This window comes from Herpailurus yagouaroundi, unplaced genomic scaffold (genome assembly GCF_014898765.1).
Source record: "Herpailurus yagouaroundi ecotype Mexico unplaced genomic scaffold, PumYag 140, whole genome shotgun sequence".
Classification (NCBI taxonomy): domain Eukaryota; kingdom Metazoa; phylum Chordata; class Mammalia; order Carnivora; family Felidae; genus Herpailurus; species Herpailurus yagouaroundi.
Genome location: NW_024412395.1, coordinates 47,197,915 through 47,220,328, shown reverse-complemented (window position 1 = coordinate 47,220,328; position 22,414 = coordinate 47,197,915). Strand labels below are relative to the sequence as shown.

Below are 22,414 nucleotides of genomic sequence, written 5' to 3'. Positions count from 1 at the left end.
CTGGGGTGGACTATACCCAGTGACTGATTGCAACTCTCTGTAACGGTCCAGTCATTTTCAGCCCACCAGGCTCATAGGAACCACTTATGCTCTGTAGCAACCCAGTGAGGGTAGCCGGGCTGGGGCTTTGTTGGGTCTGCATCATAGCTTGATTTCTCCCTCTTCCTGATCTGCTTCCTGCCCCTAGCTTCCACAAGTATTGCTCCCTAATAAACACATGGCTTGCTAACCTCCATCTCAGCATCCATTTCTGGAGAACACAACCTGCAACACCTCTGAAATGTTCCGTCCTCTCCATCATACTCTTTTTCCTCTATATATACAGGTTTCCCCCACTCTCTGAAAGTTCTATGTCATTTCTGTGAAAGACCTATACTAGTATCTGTTTTTGATAACCAAGAGAACTCTGAAGAGGTACAATTACTTCTTCATGTCCTGCCATTCCAGCTTATGAAAGGTTTCATGGGAATGTTCTACTTTCAGATAGCAGGGGAAACCTGTATTCTCCTCTAAACAAACACTCATTCACCAATCTTATATCTTTATTTAAGCTCTGGACTCCTATTTCCTTCTGTCATTTGTTACGTTCATTAAGTATTCCAGGATCAATGCAACGTCCAAGATGAACACGTCTTCCTTCTTGCTAACTTCTGTAAATGATATATCTATGCTCTTAGATCTTTTCCGCTACTTCACCTACAGTATTTAAACTCATAATCTTGTTGTTACTCTTACTCTCTCACACCTAAATAGGCTTTGAAATAACTGACCTTTTCTTCGCCATAATCACCAAACTTCTATACTCGTTTGTCTAGAGGGACCCTGTCTGTCTTGTGCACCATTGCTCCCTCATTCTCTAGCACTGGGTTCTAGACAGAGTAGGTCCTCAACAACTATTTTTTAAAGAATAGTAACTGCAACCACTACAGAGATTTTTACTCTGGCATTCCCATCTTCCCAAAGCAACTATATACTGCAACCACTCTGATTCCATGATGTTTTTAGATTTTCTTATTTCCCTAAGGATACAAGTCAGATTCTTTGGACTGGTCCTTAGAGCTTTGCAGTATCTGAATTGATTCTCATCTGATTGCTCATTTGTTCCAAAGGTAAATCGTCTGTTCTTAGCAATGTCCCTCTGCTCAGCACAGAAGGGGGTGACTTGGTCCTGACTCAGACTGAACCATAAAGTAGAATCTGGAATGTCTCTTACAGGCTTAAATCTTCCCTCCCCTTGAATCTAACTCCTTCTCCTCTCTTTCAGCCAGCCATCTTCCCCTCATCCGAACTCTTATAAATGCACCCTTCATTATTGTACTGCAAATATATCAGGAAACATTTTAAGTATCTATTGTGTTCCAGGCACTAAACTGAAAGCCAAAGATACGGCGAGTAGAGACAAATTTTCTGTTCTCAAGGAGTCCTGTAGAGGGAGTAGGTACATAAATGAGTGCAGTGGGACTTGAAAGGAAATGTCTGCATTGGGTATAAAATAGCAGGTAATCCAGTCTCAGAATCAACAGAAAGGAAGACACATTTGAGTTTTCTCTTGAAAAACAAGCAGACGGTCATTAGAATTATGCTGTCAGGATAGGGCTGTGGGGTGTATGTTCTGGACAAAAAGGGCGTGCTGAACAGAGGCAGTGGTGAAAAACGGAGTAGCAGACAAGGTCTAAGCAGTCTGTCTTGTGGGCAGAGGAAGGGTTGAGAAGCAAAGAGAGTCTGATGGGGGTACCTGGTGGCTCAGTCAGTTAAGCAGCCAACCCGATTTCGGCCCAGGTCATGAGCTCAAGCCCCGCACTGTTAGTGCGGAGACTGCTCAGGATCCTCTCTCTCCTCTCTCTCTCTGCCCCTCCCCTGCTCACATTTTCTTTTTTGTTCTCTCTCTCTCAAAATAAATGAACAGGCAATAAAGAGAGAGAGAATTTGATGAGCAAAAAGGGTGGAAACGCTTGTTGTACCCAGATTTCAGGCGACCTTGTGTTCACAGAGAGTTTGGATTTTATCTGGTGGCAGTGAGGAAGGACGGTCACAGGAGATACTTTAAGTAAGGGAGCAACACGATCAAATTTGAGCTTGTATGATGTTCATACAATCACGTATTATTATTTCACTTCCAAAAATATAAATCTAGTGTCCAGAAGTAAGAAAACAAGCTGTTTGAGGACTGTGACTTGCATACAATAGACAAGGAAGGTTCCATTTTCTCTTCGTTCTATTGCCAATAGAAGGTTACCTTAATTCAGCATTACCAAACAGGTAGCATTTATATGCACCTATATGTACACAAATAGCCTAAACACCAAATCAGACAGATTCTGCTTTAAGCAAAGTGAAACAAAACTACTACAAACAGGTATATTACAGGATACTACTTACAGGAGACTGGGTTTGTCTTTGTCAAAACATCCTCCCAAATTTCATTTGTTTACACATCATTACTTGATGAAGAAGCTGAATAGTTGAGGAAAAATGTGTGTCTCCACTTAGGGATCAATCAAGTAAAAAGTTAACACATCTTTGAGATGATAATAATGTAATAGGCCATTCACAGGAACTGGTTTCACACAACCTTCAAGACTGTATCTGTTACACAGAGGGAGGTATTATGTGTTTTGTGACAGCTCAGTATGAAAGAACAAAGGGCTTACATGACATGTAAAAGAATGCAACAGTAGATACAACTTAGAAACCGGTTTTACTCTGCTGCAAACAAATGGACAAGATATTGTACAATATATAATAAAAAGTACAGCATAATACAAGTGCCACTAATAAAAGAAACTTAAGGATAAGACTTAAAAATGCTTATTTGTGATATATATATATATATATACACACTGCAATAAAAAGCCACAATAAATACACGAATTTCCATGTCATTCATAATAAATACTGAAAATATAAATACAGAAGACTACATCTAATATGAATAAATTATTACAACATAAGGTCCAGGTTAAGTTCTGTTGAATATTATTGTAGCTTATTTAATATACCCTTTGGCATCTTTGATGTTATAACTTATACACAAGAGAAATCAATCTAGAAACTGTGTGACACACAATATGACGTTTTAGTGTAAAGTGATTGTATGTATGAACTGTTTGATTTTTTTTCCCTTTCAACCTTTCTAAGTGATTAAATTGGACATAACAGTAATAAAATGTCTATTGAAATACTGTTGAAGTTGAGTAAGAGTCGTAACAGAAATCAACTAAAAGATAAAACCAATCACAATGTCAAAAAATATGTTACAGTGAGTTTACCTCACTGAGTTTTTAAATTGTTTTTTTGTCAGCAAAAAAAAACCCAAAAAAACAAACCAAACCAAAAAACACTCTCAAAAGACTTCCCTTGTGTAAAGACCATTCCCAATGTCCGAATGGTTCAACACAGACTGAAGGATAACACTCAAGTCCTTTGGATTATTTGATCTACCATTACATTCAGCTCACTCGATTTCACCAGAATTTGCAAATGTTCCAAATTTCTATGGCAGCTGGAAAGTGGAGACACAGTTGACATCTACGACTATGATCAAGTTAAAGATACTGCAAAAGGTGCCATTTGTCTACGCAACCAATCATACATATATATTTTAAATGGGGAAAATGCATTTTTGACCAATGTCAAATGACCTTTTCCTATCAAATTGATATACCCTGTGACACTGAGGGAAACACATTGAAATAACAAAGTGCCATTTTCTGCATTAACAGGCATTAACCAGTACATATGTATTAATAGTTCTATCTTAAGAGGCTATTACACCAGAAATGCAATAAACTAAAATGAAAGCAGATCAACTTTACTAAGACACAATAAAGGCGGAGGTTCTTAGGAACAGAGTTGTAATCTACAGGTTTTTAATTTTTTAAACTATGTCTGTACTGTAAATGTCTAGCATTTATTTTACATCAAACACCTTTGAAACATGTTTCACAAACTACGCCTCAGACTTATTTCCATAGAGGTGTCTAGAGTCAATTAAAACATGGGCCAAATTATTCAACATTCTTTACATAAACATTCTATAGCTTTTTTTTTTTTAAAGCAAAAAGGGTTATTTCCCCTAGTAGTATTTGTGGGGAACAACCACACTGATGTGGCTGTCATTTCACAAGAGCATCCGAGTTGGGGAGATAAGCAGCTGTATCTGGATTGAAAAAAATCCCATGGAGAAAAGAAACATTGGTTTCAGGAGTGCTCCTCATCTTCCAGTTAGTTCTGACTCTGAGTTGGAAACAACTCTGAGCAAACAGAAGATGCTCTGAAAGCTGCAGTGCTTGGGTGCTTGGGTCAAGTGATGTAATCAGGAAAAAAAAAAAAACAAAAAAACACCCTCCTCCCAGACTCCTCCCTTCGATTTCAGGCCTTGTCAAGGTGACAAATTTTTAATTCAGAATTCTGCTGATCCCTGAGAAGGCAGGCAACTATTGTTTAAATAGCACGGGGACAAAGGCTGGGATCAAATGGTGGCTGAGTAATTCTCTGGAGGCATTTTATTCCACAACAGACTCTCCAAAACTAGTCACATCTTCCCCAGAAGGAGTGGAAAAGCTTGAGATTCTCATTTGTCATTTTAGGGTAAAGAAAGATTAACAAGAAGGTACTTATTTAGAAGCGAAAAGGTAGAAAATGCTCACTTATGTAATTGTAACTTCTCAGAAAATTAAGCAAGTCAAGTCATTTGGTCCTAACTCTGATGTCTGTCACTGGGGATCTGAAATAGTCATTTTCTTGACATTACGTCCTGACATTACAGCAATGGTGAACACAGATAAAATAAAAATGAAAAACAATGACTGTCATATTTGTTGGAGGCAGGTTATATTATTGAGCATTGTCTCAATACTCATATGTGTAGTTTTTAAAAATCTGATTTCTTAGGAGACTTATGGAGTCATCAAATACAATAATCATCAAAGTAAGGGGAAACCCAAGTCCTTGGAGTCTGCCAGTACAATGGCCCAAATCACCACAACTGTTGCCAGGTGCCTAGCCCACAAAGACTGGCCAAGATATTTTCTTATTGTGAGAAAAACCTAAGAGAACTGGATTGTGTTGCCAAGGAAACCGCTTTCCCTAGAGATGTTAAGAATAGATGGGTATCTATCCTGTTGGGCATGCCTGAATGACAGTCCTCCCTGGAGAGAGATGGATGAGCCAGATGACCTCAGGAGATCTCTTCTAGTCTCAGGACTATAAAATTTGAAGAATACACAAGAATCTCAAACTTTTCATTATTCAGACGCAGTTGGCCATTGTGAGTATCCTTGAAAAGATTAAACTAGTCTAAGATACCCATTTAGCATGACTAGTACCTAATGAATCAAGATTCAGACCATAACCTTTGGCAGTGGAGGCTATTTGATTATGGTACAAAAGAATTCACTGTGCCAACTACTAAAATGTAAAATCTATCAAGTTCAGATATTATTTGGGTATCATTACATCATCCGAGGATCAACACTTAATTAAAAAAATAATAACCTCAGGCAATTCATTTCTTAGGTTTTGATATTTAGGTTTTCCTTCTTTAGGGGAATTCAGATTTTGATTTTATTTTATTCCTTCTTTTTCTTTTATATTTAAATAAAATTTCAAAGTGGCATATAGATCTTTGAATTTGTTTTAAAGATGGGTGGCTATCTTTGCAGCTAAGAAGAAAAGTTTGGTGACCGACATAAAAAGGAGAAGCAAAACAAAATTGGATAAATTATGTTAAAGTTGAAAAATTCTATCTAGTTTTTAATAGGTTTCCCATGTAGAGACAACAGCAAAACCATTTTTGGTGGCCACATCCCTGACAAGGGTGTTTGTGGTCTTACCTAGCATGGCAGTTAGACTTGATAAAGATCTCTGGTGACAGAAGCTCCTGGATAATTTTTAAAGAGATATTTTCTAAATCAGTTTCCTTCCAAATACTCATTGATAAATAACTTTTAAGATCCTCCCAAGTCAGATAAAAAGATTAGGAGAAAGCCAAAAGCAGAAGGAAAGGGATAGCTAACAAAAAAGTTATTCCAAAATTATAACTAGAAGCATTCAATCAGGTCACATAAATTAACTTAGACACAGGCAAGGAAAATTTCTGCCATAAATTTGTCTTTTCCTAAATCCTTTGAATCAATATACATTATCTTAGAATATTTAAATGGCCTCATGCATGTCACTAAAATGAGAGTTATTGAACTGGTTTGATTATCACTATGGTAGTGAGTAATCCAAAGAAAGGAATGACATCATTTGCACATTCAACGCAAATATTGTCCAAAATAAATTCTGTCATATTCTCTTGAAACTTTAGTTCTGCCAGAAACTTATGAGATAAAATAAAATGACACACTAGAGTTGGCTTTTCTTAAATTATAAGCAAGTATAAAGTATCAAAGAAGAGACAATTTTACCCTGTATATATTTATCACGAGTGAAAGAGTCAACGATATGACTTAAATTTTTGAAATTACTTCATTTTCCATGAAAGCTACATGTACCTGTATTTACTAAAACTCCAGGCTATATGTTAGACTACAGTAATTGCAAATAAAGAATGAACTGTTTTAGGCTTTGAATCTGATCGTATTCACCTTCCTGCTTCCAATCATTCTGTCTGAATTACCACCGTCAGGCAGCGCCAAGTTAGATAGACTGACCCCAAGACCACTCACCAGGCAAAACCCAGGTCATACCAACTTTTGAATTTGAATTTCTGATAAGAAAGAAAACAAACGAACCCCCTCCCCCACTTTCACTGGTTGGTTGGAAGGGGGTCTCACGGTCTAGTATGAAAGCTGAGAGGAGTTGAAGCGAAACTTAGAAGTGACTATTTTAAAAAGTCACATTAAATATGCAGATTTGACAGGTAAAATATGAAAGAGCTCTTTTATTTCCATATTCATCACTTTTGACAATAGTCTGTCAGTCATTTTAATATAAAATGTGTCTAAATCTTAAAAATAGTTTCTTTAGCATATCACAGCTCGGTGCTTTTATTTTTTAAAGCAAGCATCAAATGATTTTTAGATAGGAAGACGTAATCGATGAGGTTGGTGGACAGCCCACATGAACACCAACTGGCCTCTGAGTTTCCACATTGTCACTGTCCCTTCTAGGTTTCAGGCTGCCATCTGCCATCTAGTTTTCTGGTTAAAATTCTAGCTGTTCAGCCTTGCTGAAACTTTATGGTTCCTGGGAGACACTACCACTTATTTATTATGCTTATATTCCATTCTCATCCCGCCCTGACACTTTCATAATTTTAGTGGGCTTTTAAATTGCTGATATTCAGTTAAATTAAGTCAATTAAATTCTTTAATGGTACAGAAAACATCTGTTGAGCAGTGGTATTTGTGCAAAGCTGTGGTATTTGGCTTAGGCATATGAGTTACTTGAGCACAAGTTAGCAGATCTCAGAAAGAATAATGTAATCAGAAGTTGCAAATTTGTGTTAGAACTAAGAGTGATTAAGGCTTTAAACTTTCCATGTTGGTTGTGGTAAGAATACATAGTTCTGGTTTCAAATTACAGTCAAGTCTTGCCTTTGAAAGCAAGAAGGTACTTCCCACTCAAGGTTGGTATTTTATACACTGACTACAGTAATGACTCTTCTGTGAGAGAATAAGGAACAGATGTCGTTTTTAGTCATATTTGGAGAAATGGACGGCTTCATGGTACCTTTTTGAAAAGTAGTCTCTGACTTCTGAGAATGTCCACTTTCCACCTGCTGGCGGTGGTTTTGTAACCCCAGCTACAAGTGAGGTGGGTTGAATGACCTCTCTTTTCTACAGGCTATATAAGGCAATGCCTTTGGAATTTGGAACTGTGGTTTTGCTAATTTTTTAAGCTGTATATAAATAGAAGTAAAAGTGATTGTGTTCCACATCATTGTCTCAAAGTTTTCCTGAAATGTTTCCTGGTTTATGTATGAGTCAACCAGCTCTTGAAACTATCTGGTAGGAGTTTGCTAGTATAAATTTAGCCTCACTTATAGAGACCTAACACTGAAGAAGCAATTAGCTGAAAATCTCTTTTTCATTTGATTCAGTTCTTCTAGCTGAGTCTATTTAATTCAGAAATTTCAGATAGGGGAAGAGGAAAAAAGATCATCCAGTGAGTTGCATTAATTTAGGAAAAAGAAGTATCCTTTTAGTTACAGTTTGCACACAATGAGACAAGAATTGATTTCACTTTTTCTAAGATCACATTATAAAAGCACAGATTAAAAGAATTACAGTGAGGCTTGATTATTTCATGCCACTCCTCTTCGTCATCATGATCTCTTAGAATGTGGAGTGTTTTACCTCTTTTTACCACTTAGAACACTTCTTCTAACAGTCAGCATTCTATAAATATTTGTTGAAAGACAGAGTTGATACTTAGTAAATTCTAAGTATTAAGACCAAAGGATTATAAATTTGTGCAATATCAGAAGTTTAATCAAAGAGCCAATGATGTATCAAACTTATAGGGAATAAATCATGATGTATTTTCCTGTTTAATGATAACCCAACCAGAATTTTGCCTACAAGTCACCTGTTAGAGTGCAAAAATATAAAAGAACCACTTATCATCTCTTTGCTTCTTGATTGTTTTGTGGCCAATGTTTCTATAACTCCTAGTTTTTTTTTTGGGGGGGAAGGGTTATTGCTGGGCCATATATGTTTGTGAAGATCTTATGACTCTAATAAATATTAATTTCACATTTCATATGTGGCTGGAGCACTGGGAAAATATAGTTTTATCACAAAGAAAAGACTAATTTTTGAAAAGTATCTATTATTACCCAACTAACAAAAGACACAAACAAATTTTACTTATGTCTTAATAATCAAGGACTAAGGGATGGGGGGTGGGGAATTTAGGTTAATCTCTTTCAGTGATTCTTTCTCCCAAAGGAAACCTAGGATGACAAAGGAAATGCAAGCTGCTCCAGCCACTTGATTTGCACATCAATCTGGCCAGGATTATAACTGGGATTTAAGCCCTAATAAAAAGTATAGGGCTGATGCTAAAACAACAGGACCAAAGCACGAAGCTTTGCCATTGGCAGGGAACAACTAAAAAGCTGTGTGTCCAAAAAAAAAAAAAAAGACAATAATTTGGTTAGATATACTACGGGGGAAATACAACAGCTGAAGGTCAGGTGTCATTGTGTCTTCGTATAAAGATCTTAAGCATCCCAACTGGCTGCATCTAGCTTGATCCCCATTTTAAAAAGCTTAGAAAAAACGGCAGCGCTCTCCTGGCATGTGGGCAGTTTTTGTTGAATAGAAGGGCTATTAATGGAAAAAAAAAGTCAGATGGAACACTGTGCTCTCTCAGCTTTTCTGGGAAAGGAAGTAACAATGAAACGATTCCATCATTAGTATTATACGCAACTTTGACCCAACATTTTCAAACTATAGCTTTACAAATCATCCTCTTTTCTAGACCTTATTTTTAGATCATAAAACCCAATCAGATTCTAGGGTGGGAAAAGCATACAGTATTCATTACTGGCCATTGCCTAAAATCTCTCATTCTCCAGTGTGTGATATACATCTAGTGTGTGTTTGTGTGAGTGTGTGTATGTGCATGTGCATTTGTGTTATAAGGGAGTGTTTTAATAGGTAATTTGTGTATGTAGTTTGTGGGAGATGTTTAGGGGTTAGGTTATACATATATGTGAATCTGGAATGGAATTCATGCTTGGAAGGTTAATCCTTCTGTGCCCAGTGACTTTCAACCCCAATTGGAAAAAAAAGGGAGAGAGCTCTGATTTTTTTATTTGTCCGTTTCAAGGTTAAGCATCCTTTTGGAAATGTAGCTACAAAACAGAGACCTAGCCAAACATAAGCAAGTAGGCGTCGACCTTCCAGTGAATATAAAGCTGGACTAAATTAAATATCTATCCTTTCAGAAACTGGATTGACATTCTACCCTTCACCTTTGCCCCACCCAGAGTCGCTTTTTCCCCATTCCGCCACAGTCTGTGTTCCAAGAAGCTGACTGCTTCACGGGTAAATCCTTCGAGGGCTTGTAGGGTCCAGCAAATACAGCACATGTGATTTTTTTTTTTTTTCACATGCCTGCATGAAGAACAATAGCCTTTTGTCATTTTTCTTTGGGCCGGTGCTCTTTAGATTGTATTGGTAAAGGAAACAATTTTGGAAATCAAGCACTAAAAAGTGTAACTTTGTAGACAACAGGAGATACACTACCGAGATCGGAGCTAAACCCAAACTGATTAGCCCAAAGGGCTTATCATTCAAAAGGAACATCCCTGACCTCATCACTGCTACTTTCGTAGGGACAAACCCAAAGTTCCTTTAATGTTAGTATGAACGGTTATAAATTTGGCCCTGTGCTGGGGGAGAAAAAGGGCAGGAGCCAACTGCACATTGGAAGAGCTACCAAGTAAACATGTTTTCCCCAAATCAAGTTTTAGTAGAAACTTTTCCATTGGAGGACTTTCTCTAGATCAAACATTTTTAAGTTCAATGAAATAAAATAGTAATTTTTAAGGAATCGAGATCTACAATATATTTATATCCCTATTTCTAAACATCTAAATCTAAAAGACATAAGAATTAGCGATGCAGTCACTGAATAGCAAGGCATGTCCACATTTCAAAGAGGCAGAAAATGTGAAACGGTGTAACAACAGAAGGTCAAAAATATGAAACGGATTTAGCATAGTCATATTGCATTGGGAAAAAAAAAAGGTAGAACACACTAGTTAGTTACCTAAATTAATGTACAGGAAAACGGGATCTTAGAAGTCCTCCGACGAACCAAGTGCAGATAACCTAAAGGTGGGGAGTGCATGTTTTATTTCTATCTGTCCCCTTTAATAAGAGAACGTGAGGTAATTAGGAAGTATTCAATGCATTCTGGACTGTTCTGCTAATTGTCCCAGGCAAGAGAAATCAAAATGCTTCAGAAAAGTAAGGCCTAGTTGAGTATTTGGGTCGAGGCCCCCCCTTCAATCGGCTAGTCACTAAAAGGAAATCTCCTTACATACTCATTTTGTAGAGATGGATTGATCACGCTGTAGAAAAGGCTGGTTGCTGAGGATGCGTCTCTTCCATGCTTCCTCTGCCTCCTCTGCTTTTACCGAGTTAGGTCTTCAGAGTGGCGAAGGAAAATAGGTCATTTTCCCTTCATAAAGTTAGCATTGGATGATTCCTCTAGATTAATTCTATGAACCTTATAATAGTTACAGATTAAAAAATTTTTTTTTCTAAATTTTTCATCTCAAAGAGTTCTCAGTCCCCACCCCTCACAAGGTACCATGAAGGGGCACTAAAGTGCATTTTGATGTAGGGGAGTAGAGTTTAAAGGTGCTGTGTCCAAGCTAAGAACCAAGATGATGCTGTTTTAAAAAGAAAGGCAATTCCTTCTACCTCCATCTCTGGAGTCAACTGAGGGAGGGCAGTGAACTAGACCCTCACCGGAGGATTGTCCTAACTCTTAACTTTAGAGAAAACTGTGTAAGGACCTGCACATATAGACTCATTTATTTGTCCAAAATAGCAAAAATAGGCCTATTTCACCCTTAAGAAAGTATTTGCAAATCTGATCAGTCATGATCATAAAAACGTGAATGGATTCCAGATGCGATCCATGTGGGCATGCTCAGTGGTGCTAACTATGCATCTTCAGCTTAAAAGAACATGCTGCTGTTCAGTTTCATCAAAACATGACTCCTAACTACCATAAATAAAATACACATGGAACGATTAACTCTTTTTCTTACAGTAATTACTTTTACATTAAAAAGTCACCGTCATCTTCAGATTTATCGAAAATTAGGACTCTAAATCTTATTATTTCCCAGTCTTAGTCAACAATCTTGCACAGGCCCGATAATCCAGAACTTGAAGCTCTGATCTACACAGCTTGGCAGGTTTCACACAGTTTGACAGGTAGGCAACTGTGAGATATGCTTTTTTTTTTTTTTTTTAATTAGCATTTTCTATCAAAACAGTCTGAAATCTTTTAAAATCCTCATAGAGACTGTATTTGTGCAATGCCACAGGCGTGTGGCCGGAAAGGAGAAAACAAAATACAGTCTGGAAGATTCACCACAGTCCAGGTTTTCTTGGTCCTCAGTTTAAACAACCATGGGCCCAGGAAATCCAATTAAATACAGTGCTTTTAAATAAGAGAAGAGTTGGTCCTAGAATAATTTACGCTACTAAACAGGGACGGTCTCCACCACGGGTGATTTGATGCACTCTTCGTGCAATCTGCTTTTCTCCGCCAGGCTCAAAGAACTTTCAGCGGGGTGCTCGGCAATGTGACTGTCACCATTCAGTGTAGAGACAAACCCTTCCTGGGAGGGGCCTTTCAAGTACGAGTGAAATTCCACCTGGGGATGACTGGACCTGTGCTCGGGATACAAGCTACTGCAGGGCACGCCGCCGTCGCTCTCCGCAGAGGAGCAGCACACGATGACCGAGGGGTTGGTGGCGGGGTAGTGGGAGGGGCCGTAGGCCTCTTCCGCTTGCCGGGCATAGTCCACAAATTGCTCCGGGGTCATGGTGTAAGGCACCAGCGACAGGGTACCGTTCTTAACAGGATCTCTTTCGGCATAGCTGTCGGAGATCTGGTTAGGAGTTCCTGGAATGTGGCTGTCTATTTGGTAATACAGGGTCGACGAGTTGGCATAAAAAGAAGCGTTTTTCGCGTGGCTCTCGTGAACCGCCGTGCCGTCGGAATAGCAGAGGACGGAAGGAAGAGGCACGACTTCCGCATGGGTCCCCAAGCCTTCCACGAAGCTGTCCCCTTTCTCGTCGTCATCGTCGTCGTCGTCGTCGTCCTCCTCCTCTTCCTCCTCCTCCTCCTCCTCCTCGTCTGACTCGCTGGGGGCCAAGCTCTGTGTGCTGGAGTCGGTGACGCCGCTGCAGAAGCTGCTGCCGTCCTCCTCCTCCTCCTCCTCCTCTCCCTGGCAGTCTAGCTCCTCGGCCGACTGCAGGTGCAGCACTGCGGCCTGGGGCTCGGTTTCAATCTCAAAGTTGTCCGCGATGGAATACTCTACGGAGTGCGCGACGGGGCCCATGGAGCTACTGGGAGTGCTTATCTCACTGTGGCAGCCGTTCAGCGCGGGGATTTGCTGCTCTCGGTTTTTCTCCAGTTCAAGTTTCATTATTGTGTGCAAAAAGTGAGTCCGGACACGGATAGGATTAAATTCAATTCTACCTGCTGTGTTACTACATCCTTCTTTAGTGCAGCCACATGGGAAAGACATTCGATCCACCTTGGAAGGAAGAACACAGATTAGCCCCACGGAACTCTTACAAACCAAATAAAAATCCGGTACCTCCGGGCAACCCCTTCGAATCTGGGATTGCTTAATCCCACTTGTGCAGGAACCAATGACAATGAGACTGCAAAGAGACTTGGCAAAGGGGAAGTGAAGACTTCAAAAGTAACAGTTAACCTATAGCTTTAAAACCTATATTCAAGATACAAATGTGCTATGGCTGTTTAAGTGTGGAGTTTTAGTTCATTGACCCAGCCCGTGCTTCCTTCTTTCTCCATTCTCCCCTCCCCTCCTCCCCTCCCTTCTCTCCATCCTATTGTTTTTGCTCCCATTTTTTCCAAGTCCATTCTTTCCCCCAAGCTCCCTTCACTTCTACTGCATGCCGGCTCAAATGCCCAGTTTAAACTACACAAACTTACCCCCCTGCATCCCCACCTGCTCTTTTTAATCATCTAAATTATATGACATTTTCCATACTAGCCATCCCCCCCCCCCCTTTTGCTTATTATAAAATGAACTCTTTTGCCTGCGGTGTCCAGATTGACACCACTTAGTATCACGCAGCCTGATAATTCGTTCTCATTGGTTTTTCTTCTCATTTGTTTGGATCCTTGGTACATGGTGCACGAATGTGTACTGCAGGGCTGTGACAGTCACGCACATTTATGACTGTGACTAGTGGACCCATGCATTTAGGGCCTGGATTTCCCCCACTCCTCCCCACTCCAGTAGACTATAAGCTTCTTGAGGGAAAGGGATGTTCATGTAATCTATATCCCAGAATGAGAGACACTGGACCCTGCCGCCTAAGTGTTTGCGTTCAGCGAGCGTCACTGGACCGAGCTCGTCAGTCACGTGATAGGCGGAGTTATCAGCAATCCAAGGGCACTCCCAAGATATTACCAATTAACCTATGTGCAGATCAGAGCACAGGCACCCAGAAGAATTTGCCCTGCTTGCCCCTTCTCCAGGGGCAGGGAATCTCCTTTACTACAGAGGACAAGGCAGGCTCCAGCAGTCATCCTGGATTCAGTAAAAACTAGAGGCAGAGGTCAGAGCCAGATTCTATAGCTTTTTCTTACTCATGAATTTCTTTTCTATTAATCCACCTTAAGCAACTGTTGAGCTGATGACGACTATCCTCTCTTTTTGCCTGCCAGAGTGGCTGTTCTTATCAAAAAAGCCAAGTTTCCTCGTAAAATAAAGACAACTAACTAATCATGGCGCATCAATGGTATCGATGTATGGGAACTTGAGAATCTAGTCCAGGGGTTGGTAAAGTCTTCTTTTGCATCTTTTCTTTTCTTTTCTCTTCTTTTCTTTTCTTTTTTCTTTCCTTTCCTTTCCCTTTTCCTTTCCTTTCCTTCCTTCCCTCCCTTCCCTTCCTCTTTCCCTCCTTTCTTCCTTTCCTTTTTTCCTTTCTTGTCTCTTTCCTTCCTTCTTTCCTCCCTCCCTTCCTCTCTCTCCCATTCTTTCCCCCTTCCTTCCATTCTTTTCTTTCTCTTTCTTTCCTTCCTTCCTTTCTTCTTTCTTTCTTCTCTTTCTTTCTCTCTCTCTCTCTCCCTCTTTCTTTCTTTCTTTCTTTTTTTTTTTTTTTAATAAAGGGCGAGAATAAATTATCTTAGGCTTTGTGGGCCATAAAGTGTCTCTGGCAACTATTCACTGTTGCTGTAAAAACATGAAAACAGTCATGGACAACACCAAAACAAACAAAGAAACACAAAGTGACCAGGCTTCACTAAAATGTTACTTCTACAAACAGGTGTGGCAGGCCCGATTTGGCCTGTGAACTATAGTTTGCCAAACTCTGATCTAGTCCAGTCCTTTCACTTGAGACGAGGAAACCGAGCCCAGAAAGTTTACCTGACTTGGCAATTTCACAAAGCTGGCAAAAAGCAGAGCCAGGAGTAGAACTCTGTTTTCTTAAGTCCCAGTCTTGTAATTTTTCCACCAATATATGCCGCCTCTCACCTACCACCATTTGATACCCCATAGTTGGATCAGAAAATACAAACTCAAATGTCAGACATGTCACGATCTGAGTGCTTGTGAAAACCCACAATAAGCTTAGTGCAATAAATGAATCCAGGAGGAAATAATTCTGATCGACTTAGCTACGGTCGATCTCACATTGTATTTTATATGTGTCAGCATCTTATGTATACCCATAAATGTCCCTGAATTAGTTTTTCTCCCTTGAACCATATGTCTTGCCTTGTCGCAAAGTTTTTTTCTATATGTGAGAAACTTCATTGTCTGTCACATGGGGGGTGGTGTATAATGTCCCATCTTTGGAGTCCTTGAAATCCAAGTCCTTACCTGGCACTTAATGCCTGCCAGGCTGCAGGTACACGTTTCTGGATCACAGAACACTCGGCAGTCACAGCCACAGTCCTCCCTCGATAGACGGATGGCGCGCAGCTCATGCTTTTCTTCCACATCAATCTTTTTCACCCCAGAGGCCCGCAGCAGTGCTCTCCGTTTTTTTGTTGGCAGGGGTTGTAGAAAGAAGTACTCATCTACCTCCGTGTTGTCTAAATCAATATCATCATCAGAAATGTCATCCACTGTAAGAGTGCTAGCTTCTTCAGATTCCACTGTGCCATTCTTGGTCATCTAGAAATACAAAGCAGCAAATAGACTTAGCATCGGCAGGGGCTCAACTCCCTACTTTTACACTTGATAAGAATAAAACTACTATAATTCTTTTAATGTTTACTTATTTTTGAGAGACAAAGAGTGCGAGCAGCAGAAGGGGCAGAGAGAGAGGGAGACACAGAATAAGAAGCAGGCTCCAGGCTCTGAGCTGTCAGCACAGAGCCCGAGGCAGGGTTCAAGCCCACGCACCATGAGATCATGACCTGAGCCGAAGTCGGACGCTTAACTGACCGAGCCACCCAGGTGCCCCAAGAATAAAACTAGCATAAAACATCATGTTCCCATAATCCATAAATGTTTGTGGGTCATATTATTTCCTTTTATTTTTCTCTTTAGAGAAGTCACAGGAAAGAAAAAGGAAGACATCCAAATGATAGGCTTTTAAATGTACTGGTAACAGAAGACTTAATTGGAACTCTTAACCTCTTAATGTAAGGAGCTATAGTTGTTAGAGTTTTTAGCCAGTGCGATGTGAAAAAGACCAAAGGTTACAGAGGCTCATCAGTGAAAGCTATCTTTAGACTCGGTTCGTGATGGACAGCTCTGATGGTGGAATAAATGTGTCCTTGTTCAGAGGTGATAGCATCTTAGTGGAAGCCACTGCCACCTAAATCAGCAAACGTGTCCTTGAAATAACGACTCTGTCTTTTGGGCGCCAGCAAAAGTTCCATGAACTAGGAAATAACACTGTGCTGCACTGTGCTATTGGGATTCCAAACATGGTCGCTCTACAGAACATTCCAAGAATGAGGGCTTGATATGAAGTCATCAGTCAGGTCAGCATGCTATCCAAAAGACAAGGAGCAGAGGGCAGTGACGGCAGGCTCTCGCCAACGGGCAACTGAAACAATAAACGTGGCCCTCAAAGGAGTTCATGTGAACCCATGCCCAAAGCAATACCTTCTGCATCATAGCTCATGTGGACAGCTATGTCTCCTATACCCATAACTATTCTGCTTCTATTAATATGTCCATTCTAAATGAATTTCATCCATCAGTAAACCCTGAATCAGTATTTCACTTCTCACTGTTATATCAGCACACTGAGATTCCTTCATAAAGAAGCACTTAGAGACGTTTTTCTCTGAATAGGAGCAAGAAACATATCCTGAGAAGCAGCACAGGAATAAATGTAGAAGTTCTGTAAGGGCTTATTCTAAATATAGAGGCTATTTTGATTCTTTAATTTTTAAATTTGTTACTTCATAAACTTCATTAATTGTAATCATCACCATGCTATTCTTTATCTTAACAACAGTTCATTTATTACACAGTTAAAATACTCTGGTGACATCAGACATCATTCTCTTGTCTTCATAGGAAAAAGTCCAACGTTTCGATAAAAATATTTATTATTGACCAAAAATCACAAACCGGAAAACTCTGAATACAATAAAACATTGGTTTGTGAGCATAATTCATTCCGGAAACATGCTTATAATACAAAGCACTTGATAACAAAGCGAACTTCAAGAACCATTGGCTCAGGTGTGGTCATGTGATGTTCAGCATCACGTACTATTCGTATTGCAAGACATGCCTCATTCATCAAGTTAAGATTTATTAAAAATGTCTGCTCGTCTTGCACAACATTTGTAGAACAAGTTACTCTAAAACAGGTAGAAGACTGGTCTTTGCCCTCAAGAGGAAACACCCCAGTAGCAAGTATGTATTAAAGTCTATTACAGTGGGTCTCTAAACTGCATTTTCAAAAGCCACTAATTATATTTTTCTGAATAATTCAGAGCTTAAATCTGTGTTCATGCAAAGATGGGCCTCCCCCTTTATTGGGTTTTGTTTCTCAGTGTGATCTGCAATGCATTTCCTTTGTTGGCATTTCTTTATGTATGTCTTGGTTAAGCTGTTTCCATGTTTCTGTAATGTTCTGTACTAGGATGCTACTCTGATTGATTGCTATTATCATTTTGGTTAATTCTTATTTGCTAACAGAAACAGCTTTCTTCTGTGAAGACCTGATTTTCTGGGAGATTCAAATGCGTAATTACCTAGCACATACTCAATCTTCTGTGTTAGGCAAAGCTGTATTAACAAACAGGAGGCATTACTTTTCCCATCTTGTCACCTTTGTGTCATTTAGATTTGTTTTCACTAATTCTTGGCCTATGTGAAACTTATCAAGATTTGACTCCACAGCCCATGGAGAACACCCAGGACTTGGTTAACATGACTCATTTAATATTTCCTTCCTATTTAATCTCTGTGTTCTTAAATTATGCTCCCTTGTGTAAGTGGTTAACATCAAAAAATAATGAAAACACTTTCATTTTATATCAACAGAGTTTGATTTTTTAAAAATATAAATGGCTGCTAACATATCAATGAAAACTGTTCAGGGAACATGAATTACCAGTTGGAATCTAAAAATTTTTAAAAATCAAACTATAGATGATGATTATTCCAAATAGAAGTGCTCTTAGAAATATGATCTGTGTCTCTTATTCCTATATATTTAAACTACAATAAAGAATTTCATTTCAAGATAAAAATCCAATTAAGAATCTAAAACCTCTGCACATAGAGCTACATACTGCTTTCACTTTTGTTGAGGAACCCACAGGGGCCCTAATCCAGATTTCAAAATATCATTTTTTTTATTAAAAATTTTTTTCTTAATGTTTATTTACTTTTCAGAGAGAGAAAGACAAAGTATGAGCAGGGGAGGGGCAGAGAGAGAGGGAGACACAGAATCCGAAGCAGGCTCCAGGCTCCGAGCTGTCAGCACAGAGCCGGACGTGGGGCTCGAACTCAAGGACCGTGAGATCATGACCTGAGTCAAAGCCGGACGTTTAACTGACTGAGCCACGCAGGCGTCCCTCAAAATATCATTTTAATGTTGAAGTGATCTGGCAAGGTTTTCTCCTCACCTCCCCACTATCATCTCTGCCATTTCTTTTCAAAATTTTTAATGTTTATTTATTTTTGAGAGAGAGAGGAAGAGAGACAGAGTGTGAGTGGGGGACGGGCAGAGAGAGAGGGAGACACAGAATCTGAAGCAGGCTCCAGATTCTGAGCTGTCAGCACAGAGCCCAATGTGGGGCTCGAACTCACAAACTGTAAGATCATGACCTGGGCCAAACTTGGATGCTTAACCAACTGAGCCAGCCAGGTGCCCATCTCTGCCATTTCTAATGAAGATTGGAAATACTCAAGTTCATCCTAGTCAGTTGCCTTCTCTCCCCTTCCTCACAGTTTCTGGTGTGGTATGTAGTCATTGAGAGATACTCTGCTTCCCCAGCCCCTCTTGCACTCTTATTCATTTGCTCCTTTAAAACCCAGGCCAAACCTACTGAGTTTAAATGCTCTTTAAAATTCATATATTACAGTGGCACTAGGGTGGCTCAACAGTTAAGTGACTGACTCTTGATTTCAGCTCAGGGCATGATGTCATGGTTAGTGAGGTTGGGCCCCATGTTGGGCGCATGTGAACAGCACAGAGCCTGCTTGGGATTCTCTCTCTTCCTCTCTCTCTGTCCCTCCCCCACTCGTGCTTGCTCACTCACTCTCTCTCTCAAAATGAATAAATAAACTTAAAAAAAAACGAGTAAGTTCTGGAGATATAATGTACAGCATGATGACTGTGGCTCACAAAACTGTGCTACACACTTGAAAGTTGCTGAGAGTACATTTGAAATGTTCTCATAATGAAAAAGAAATGGTAATTATGTGATATGATGGAAATATCAGTTAATGCTGGTTGAACAGCATTGTTCATTGAAACTATTGAACAACAATAGCTTCAAAGGTGTGAGATGGGACAGAGCATGGTCCTTTTATTGGCCTGCAAATTATCCAGATGAGCGAATTTGTACAGGATCACTTCCTGTCTTGGTCCATAAGCAAAGAAAAAAAGTAAATAAACTGTAGGCATCTAGAGAATAGCTCCTGTATTCTCCTGGCTTTGTCACTTTAGAGGTGATAAGTAAGACTTAACTCATGATTTGATTAAATGATCTTTACCTTGTTTTAGATTTATCCTACATTTGTGTGCATTTCTTTGTACGATATTAGAAGAATCTCAAGGCCAAGGACTTGGGTGTGTGAGTGTGTTTGCTTGCTTTGTTCCAAGAATGATAATTAAAATGAGACTTAAATCTTGAGTCACCATGTAACTTGTCCAGACTCATTCTACAGTTGTAAGGACTATAACTTTCTTTAAAGAGACAGAATTTAAACATATCAATTTTACAAAGCTGTCTGATTTGTACTGATAAATATGAACAAATAGTTCCCAAAGCCCAGTAGAGTAAAACCCTTGGCCATCTACATACACATACAGGATGGGATACATAACTGTCAGAATCAGTGGAATGATTCTCAGACTGCTTTAGGTCAAGTACAGGAAAAGGGGGGCTCAAGTGAAAGTCAGCATTCAATTCCCTACCTTTTTTTTTTGTCATGTCATGTAGTGAATGAATTCCACCATAAATTCCAGTGAGATGAAATTTTGGGTGGATTAAGTTCCTGAAAAAACTAATTCAACGCAAAGTGAATATGGAGAGGGAAATAGTACTGAAAATGTGGATTGACTAAAATGCTAAAAACAAAACAAAACCCCACAAAAATGAAAACACTTCCTTTTAGCAGTTAAAAGGTACTTTTAGTAAGAAAGAGTTATTACAAAGTTATTAACACATGTAAAAATGACAGTGTAAAGAAATAAGGTGAAAAAAAAAATTCAATTCCGTAAACACTGATTACTGCCTATTATAGTGATGATAATGATGTTGAGTATGACCAACACAACCATATAATGAAAACCAGTCATTGGGCTCCATACTTTATATAGATTATCTCACCTAATTTGTACAATTTTATGAAGTATTTTTTTTTAATAGTTGAGAAAGCTGAAGCCTTGAGAAGATAATTTGACAGAGTCTAGCTTATTAGTGATTGTATTGAGAATCAAACTCAGGTCTATTTGACCTCAAAGGAAAAGCCAGGCTTTCAAGACAGTTTAGAGTAAACATTCTTCGAGGAATAGTGAAATCTTATACAGAAGGGAAAAAAAAGATATGGTTGCAGCCACGTTCCAAGAGCCGATCTCAGTTCTGTGGCATAGCAGACGAAAGAGCAGTACAAGCTTCCTTAGATTTAGCTCATTCAGCAATGAAAAATATGATTCAGACACAGAGAATAAGAGCTCAGAAAAGAAAACAGGAAACAAGCTGAAACTATGGCATTTCTTTTGGGTACCTATTTTGTGAGCATGTGGTGGTGGACTTTCTTTTCTTTTTTCAAGTTTATTTATTCATTTCGAGAGAGAGCAAGCAGGAGAGGGAAAGAGAGAGAGGGAGAGGGAGAATCCCAAGCAGGCTCCACACTGCCAGCACGGAGCCTGACACAGGGCTTGAACTCATGAAATATGAGATCATGACCTGAGCCCAAACCGAGTCAGATGCTTAACCAACTGAGCTAACCAGCCCCTGCCCCCTAGTGGTAGACTTTCTAATGGAAATGCCAGCAGAAGCAGCTAACATATCGGTCTTGATTATCTCAGCTGACTTTTAATTCATTAACTCTGGCCTGAATTTAATCAGCATAGTATGCTGCCCAATTTTGTATTAATGTATTATTTTTGGTGATTAGTTTCATGTGTATCTCCCCCATCACAATGTGCACACAATGAGAAGAGAGACCAAGTCTGTCTTGTTCACCACTGTACCCCAAGCACTTTGTTAACTGCAGTTCCACGGTAATTGATAAAGAAATATTTTTGAATGAATGAATGAATGAATGCTTAATCATTATGCTACACTGCCAGCCATTGTACTAGGTGTCAGGATTTACAGATGTATGAGAGTTCTGCCATCTAGAGCTTCCAGCCTGGCGGAGAGATGATCATGCAATAAATAAGATACAGTGTGGGAAGGGCAACAAAATACATGTGCAAGTTACAGAAGTAGCAGGGAGGAGGAAATGATAGACAAATGAAAAGGAAGGGTAGATACAAAGGCACAAAGAAGAATTATTTAGCTCCTATTCTGATTCCATAGTCTCTATCAAGGAGAAAACCTTCAAACCAGAAGGGAGATCAGATATGTTAGCAAGGATTTAACATATAAAAAAGAGATGGGGGGCTCCTGGGTGGCTCAGTTGGTTGAGTGTCTGAATCTTGGTTTTCAGCTCAGGTCATGATCCCAGGGTTGTGGGATCGAGCCCCACATAGGGCTCTCTGCTGAGAATGGAACCTGCTTAAGATTCTCTCTCTTCCTCTGCCCTTCTCCTCTGCTCATGCTTTCTCCCTCTCTCTAAAATAAAATAAAATAAAATAAAATAAAATAAAAGAAGGGGAGACAGTGAGATAGTACTCAGCTGTTTTATGTAAGCATGCCCAGGTCCAGGCCATTCATGCTATGGAGAAATGAAAAAGCTTAAAGCTATGGTTGCTCAGTCTAATATGTGTGAAGAGCTATGGGGAAAGGAAACAAAAGATGATCAAAATGGGAGTGAATTGTTAAAAAAAAAAAAGCTAATTCTAGATAA

General features: G+C 39.4%; 1 protein-coding gene across 3 annotated transcripts in view; it reads right to left on the bottom strand.

Annotated features, from left to right (window-relative positions):
• Positions 1-2,519: 2,519 nt before the first annotated feature.
• The window catches only part of CSRNP3 (cysteine and serine rich nuclear protein 3), a 213,833-nt gene continuing 193,938 nt past the window's right edge, over positions 2,520-22,414 (bottom strand). For all 3 annotated transcript variants that reach the window (XM_040475251.1, XM_040475252.1, XM_040475253.1), the window contains 2 exons: positions 15,572-15,868; positions 2,520-13,246 (listed from right to left, as the gene is read on the bottom strand). In XM_040475251.1, coding sequence (XP_040331185.1) covers positions 12,185-13,246; positions 15,572-15,868 — 1,359 coding nt within the window. In that variant the 3' untranslated portion in view covers positions 2,520-12,184. The remainder of the gene's footprint in view (positions 13,247-15,571; positions 15,869-22,414) is intronic.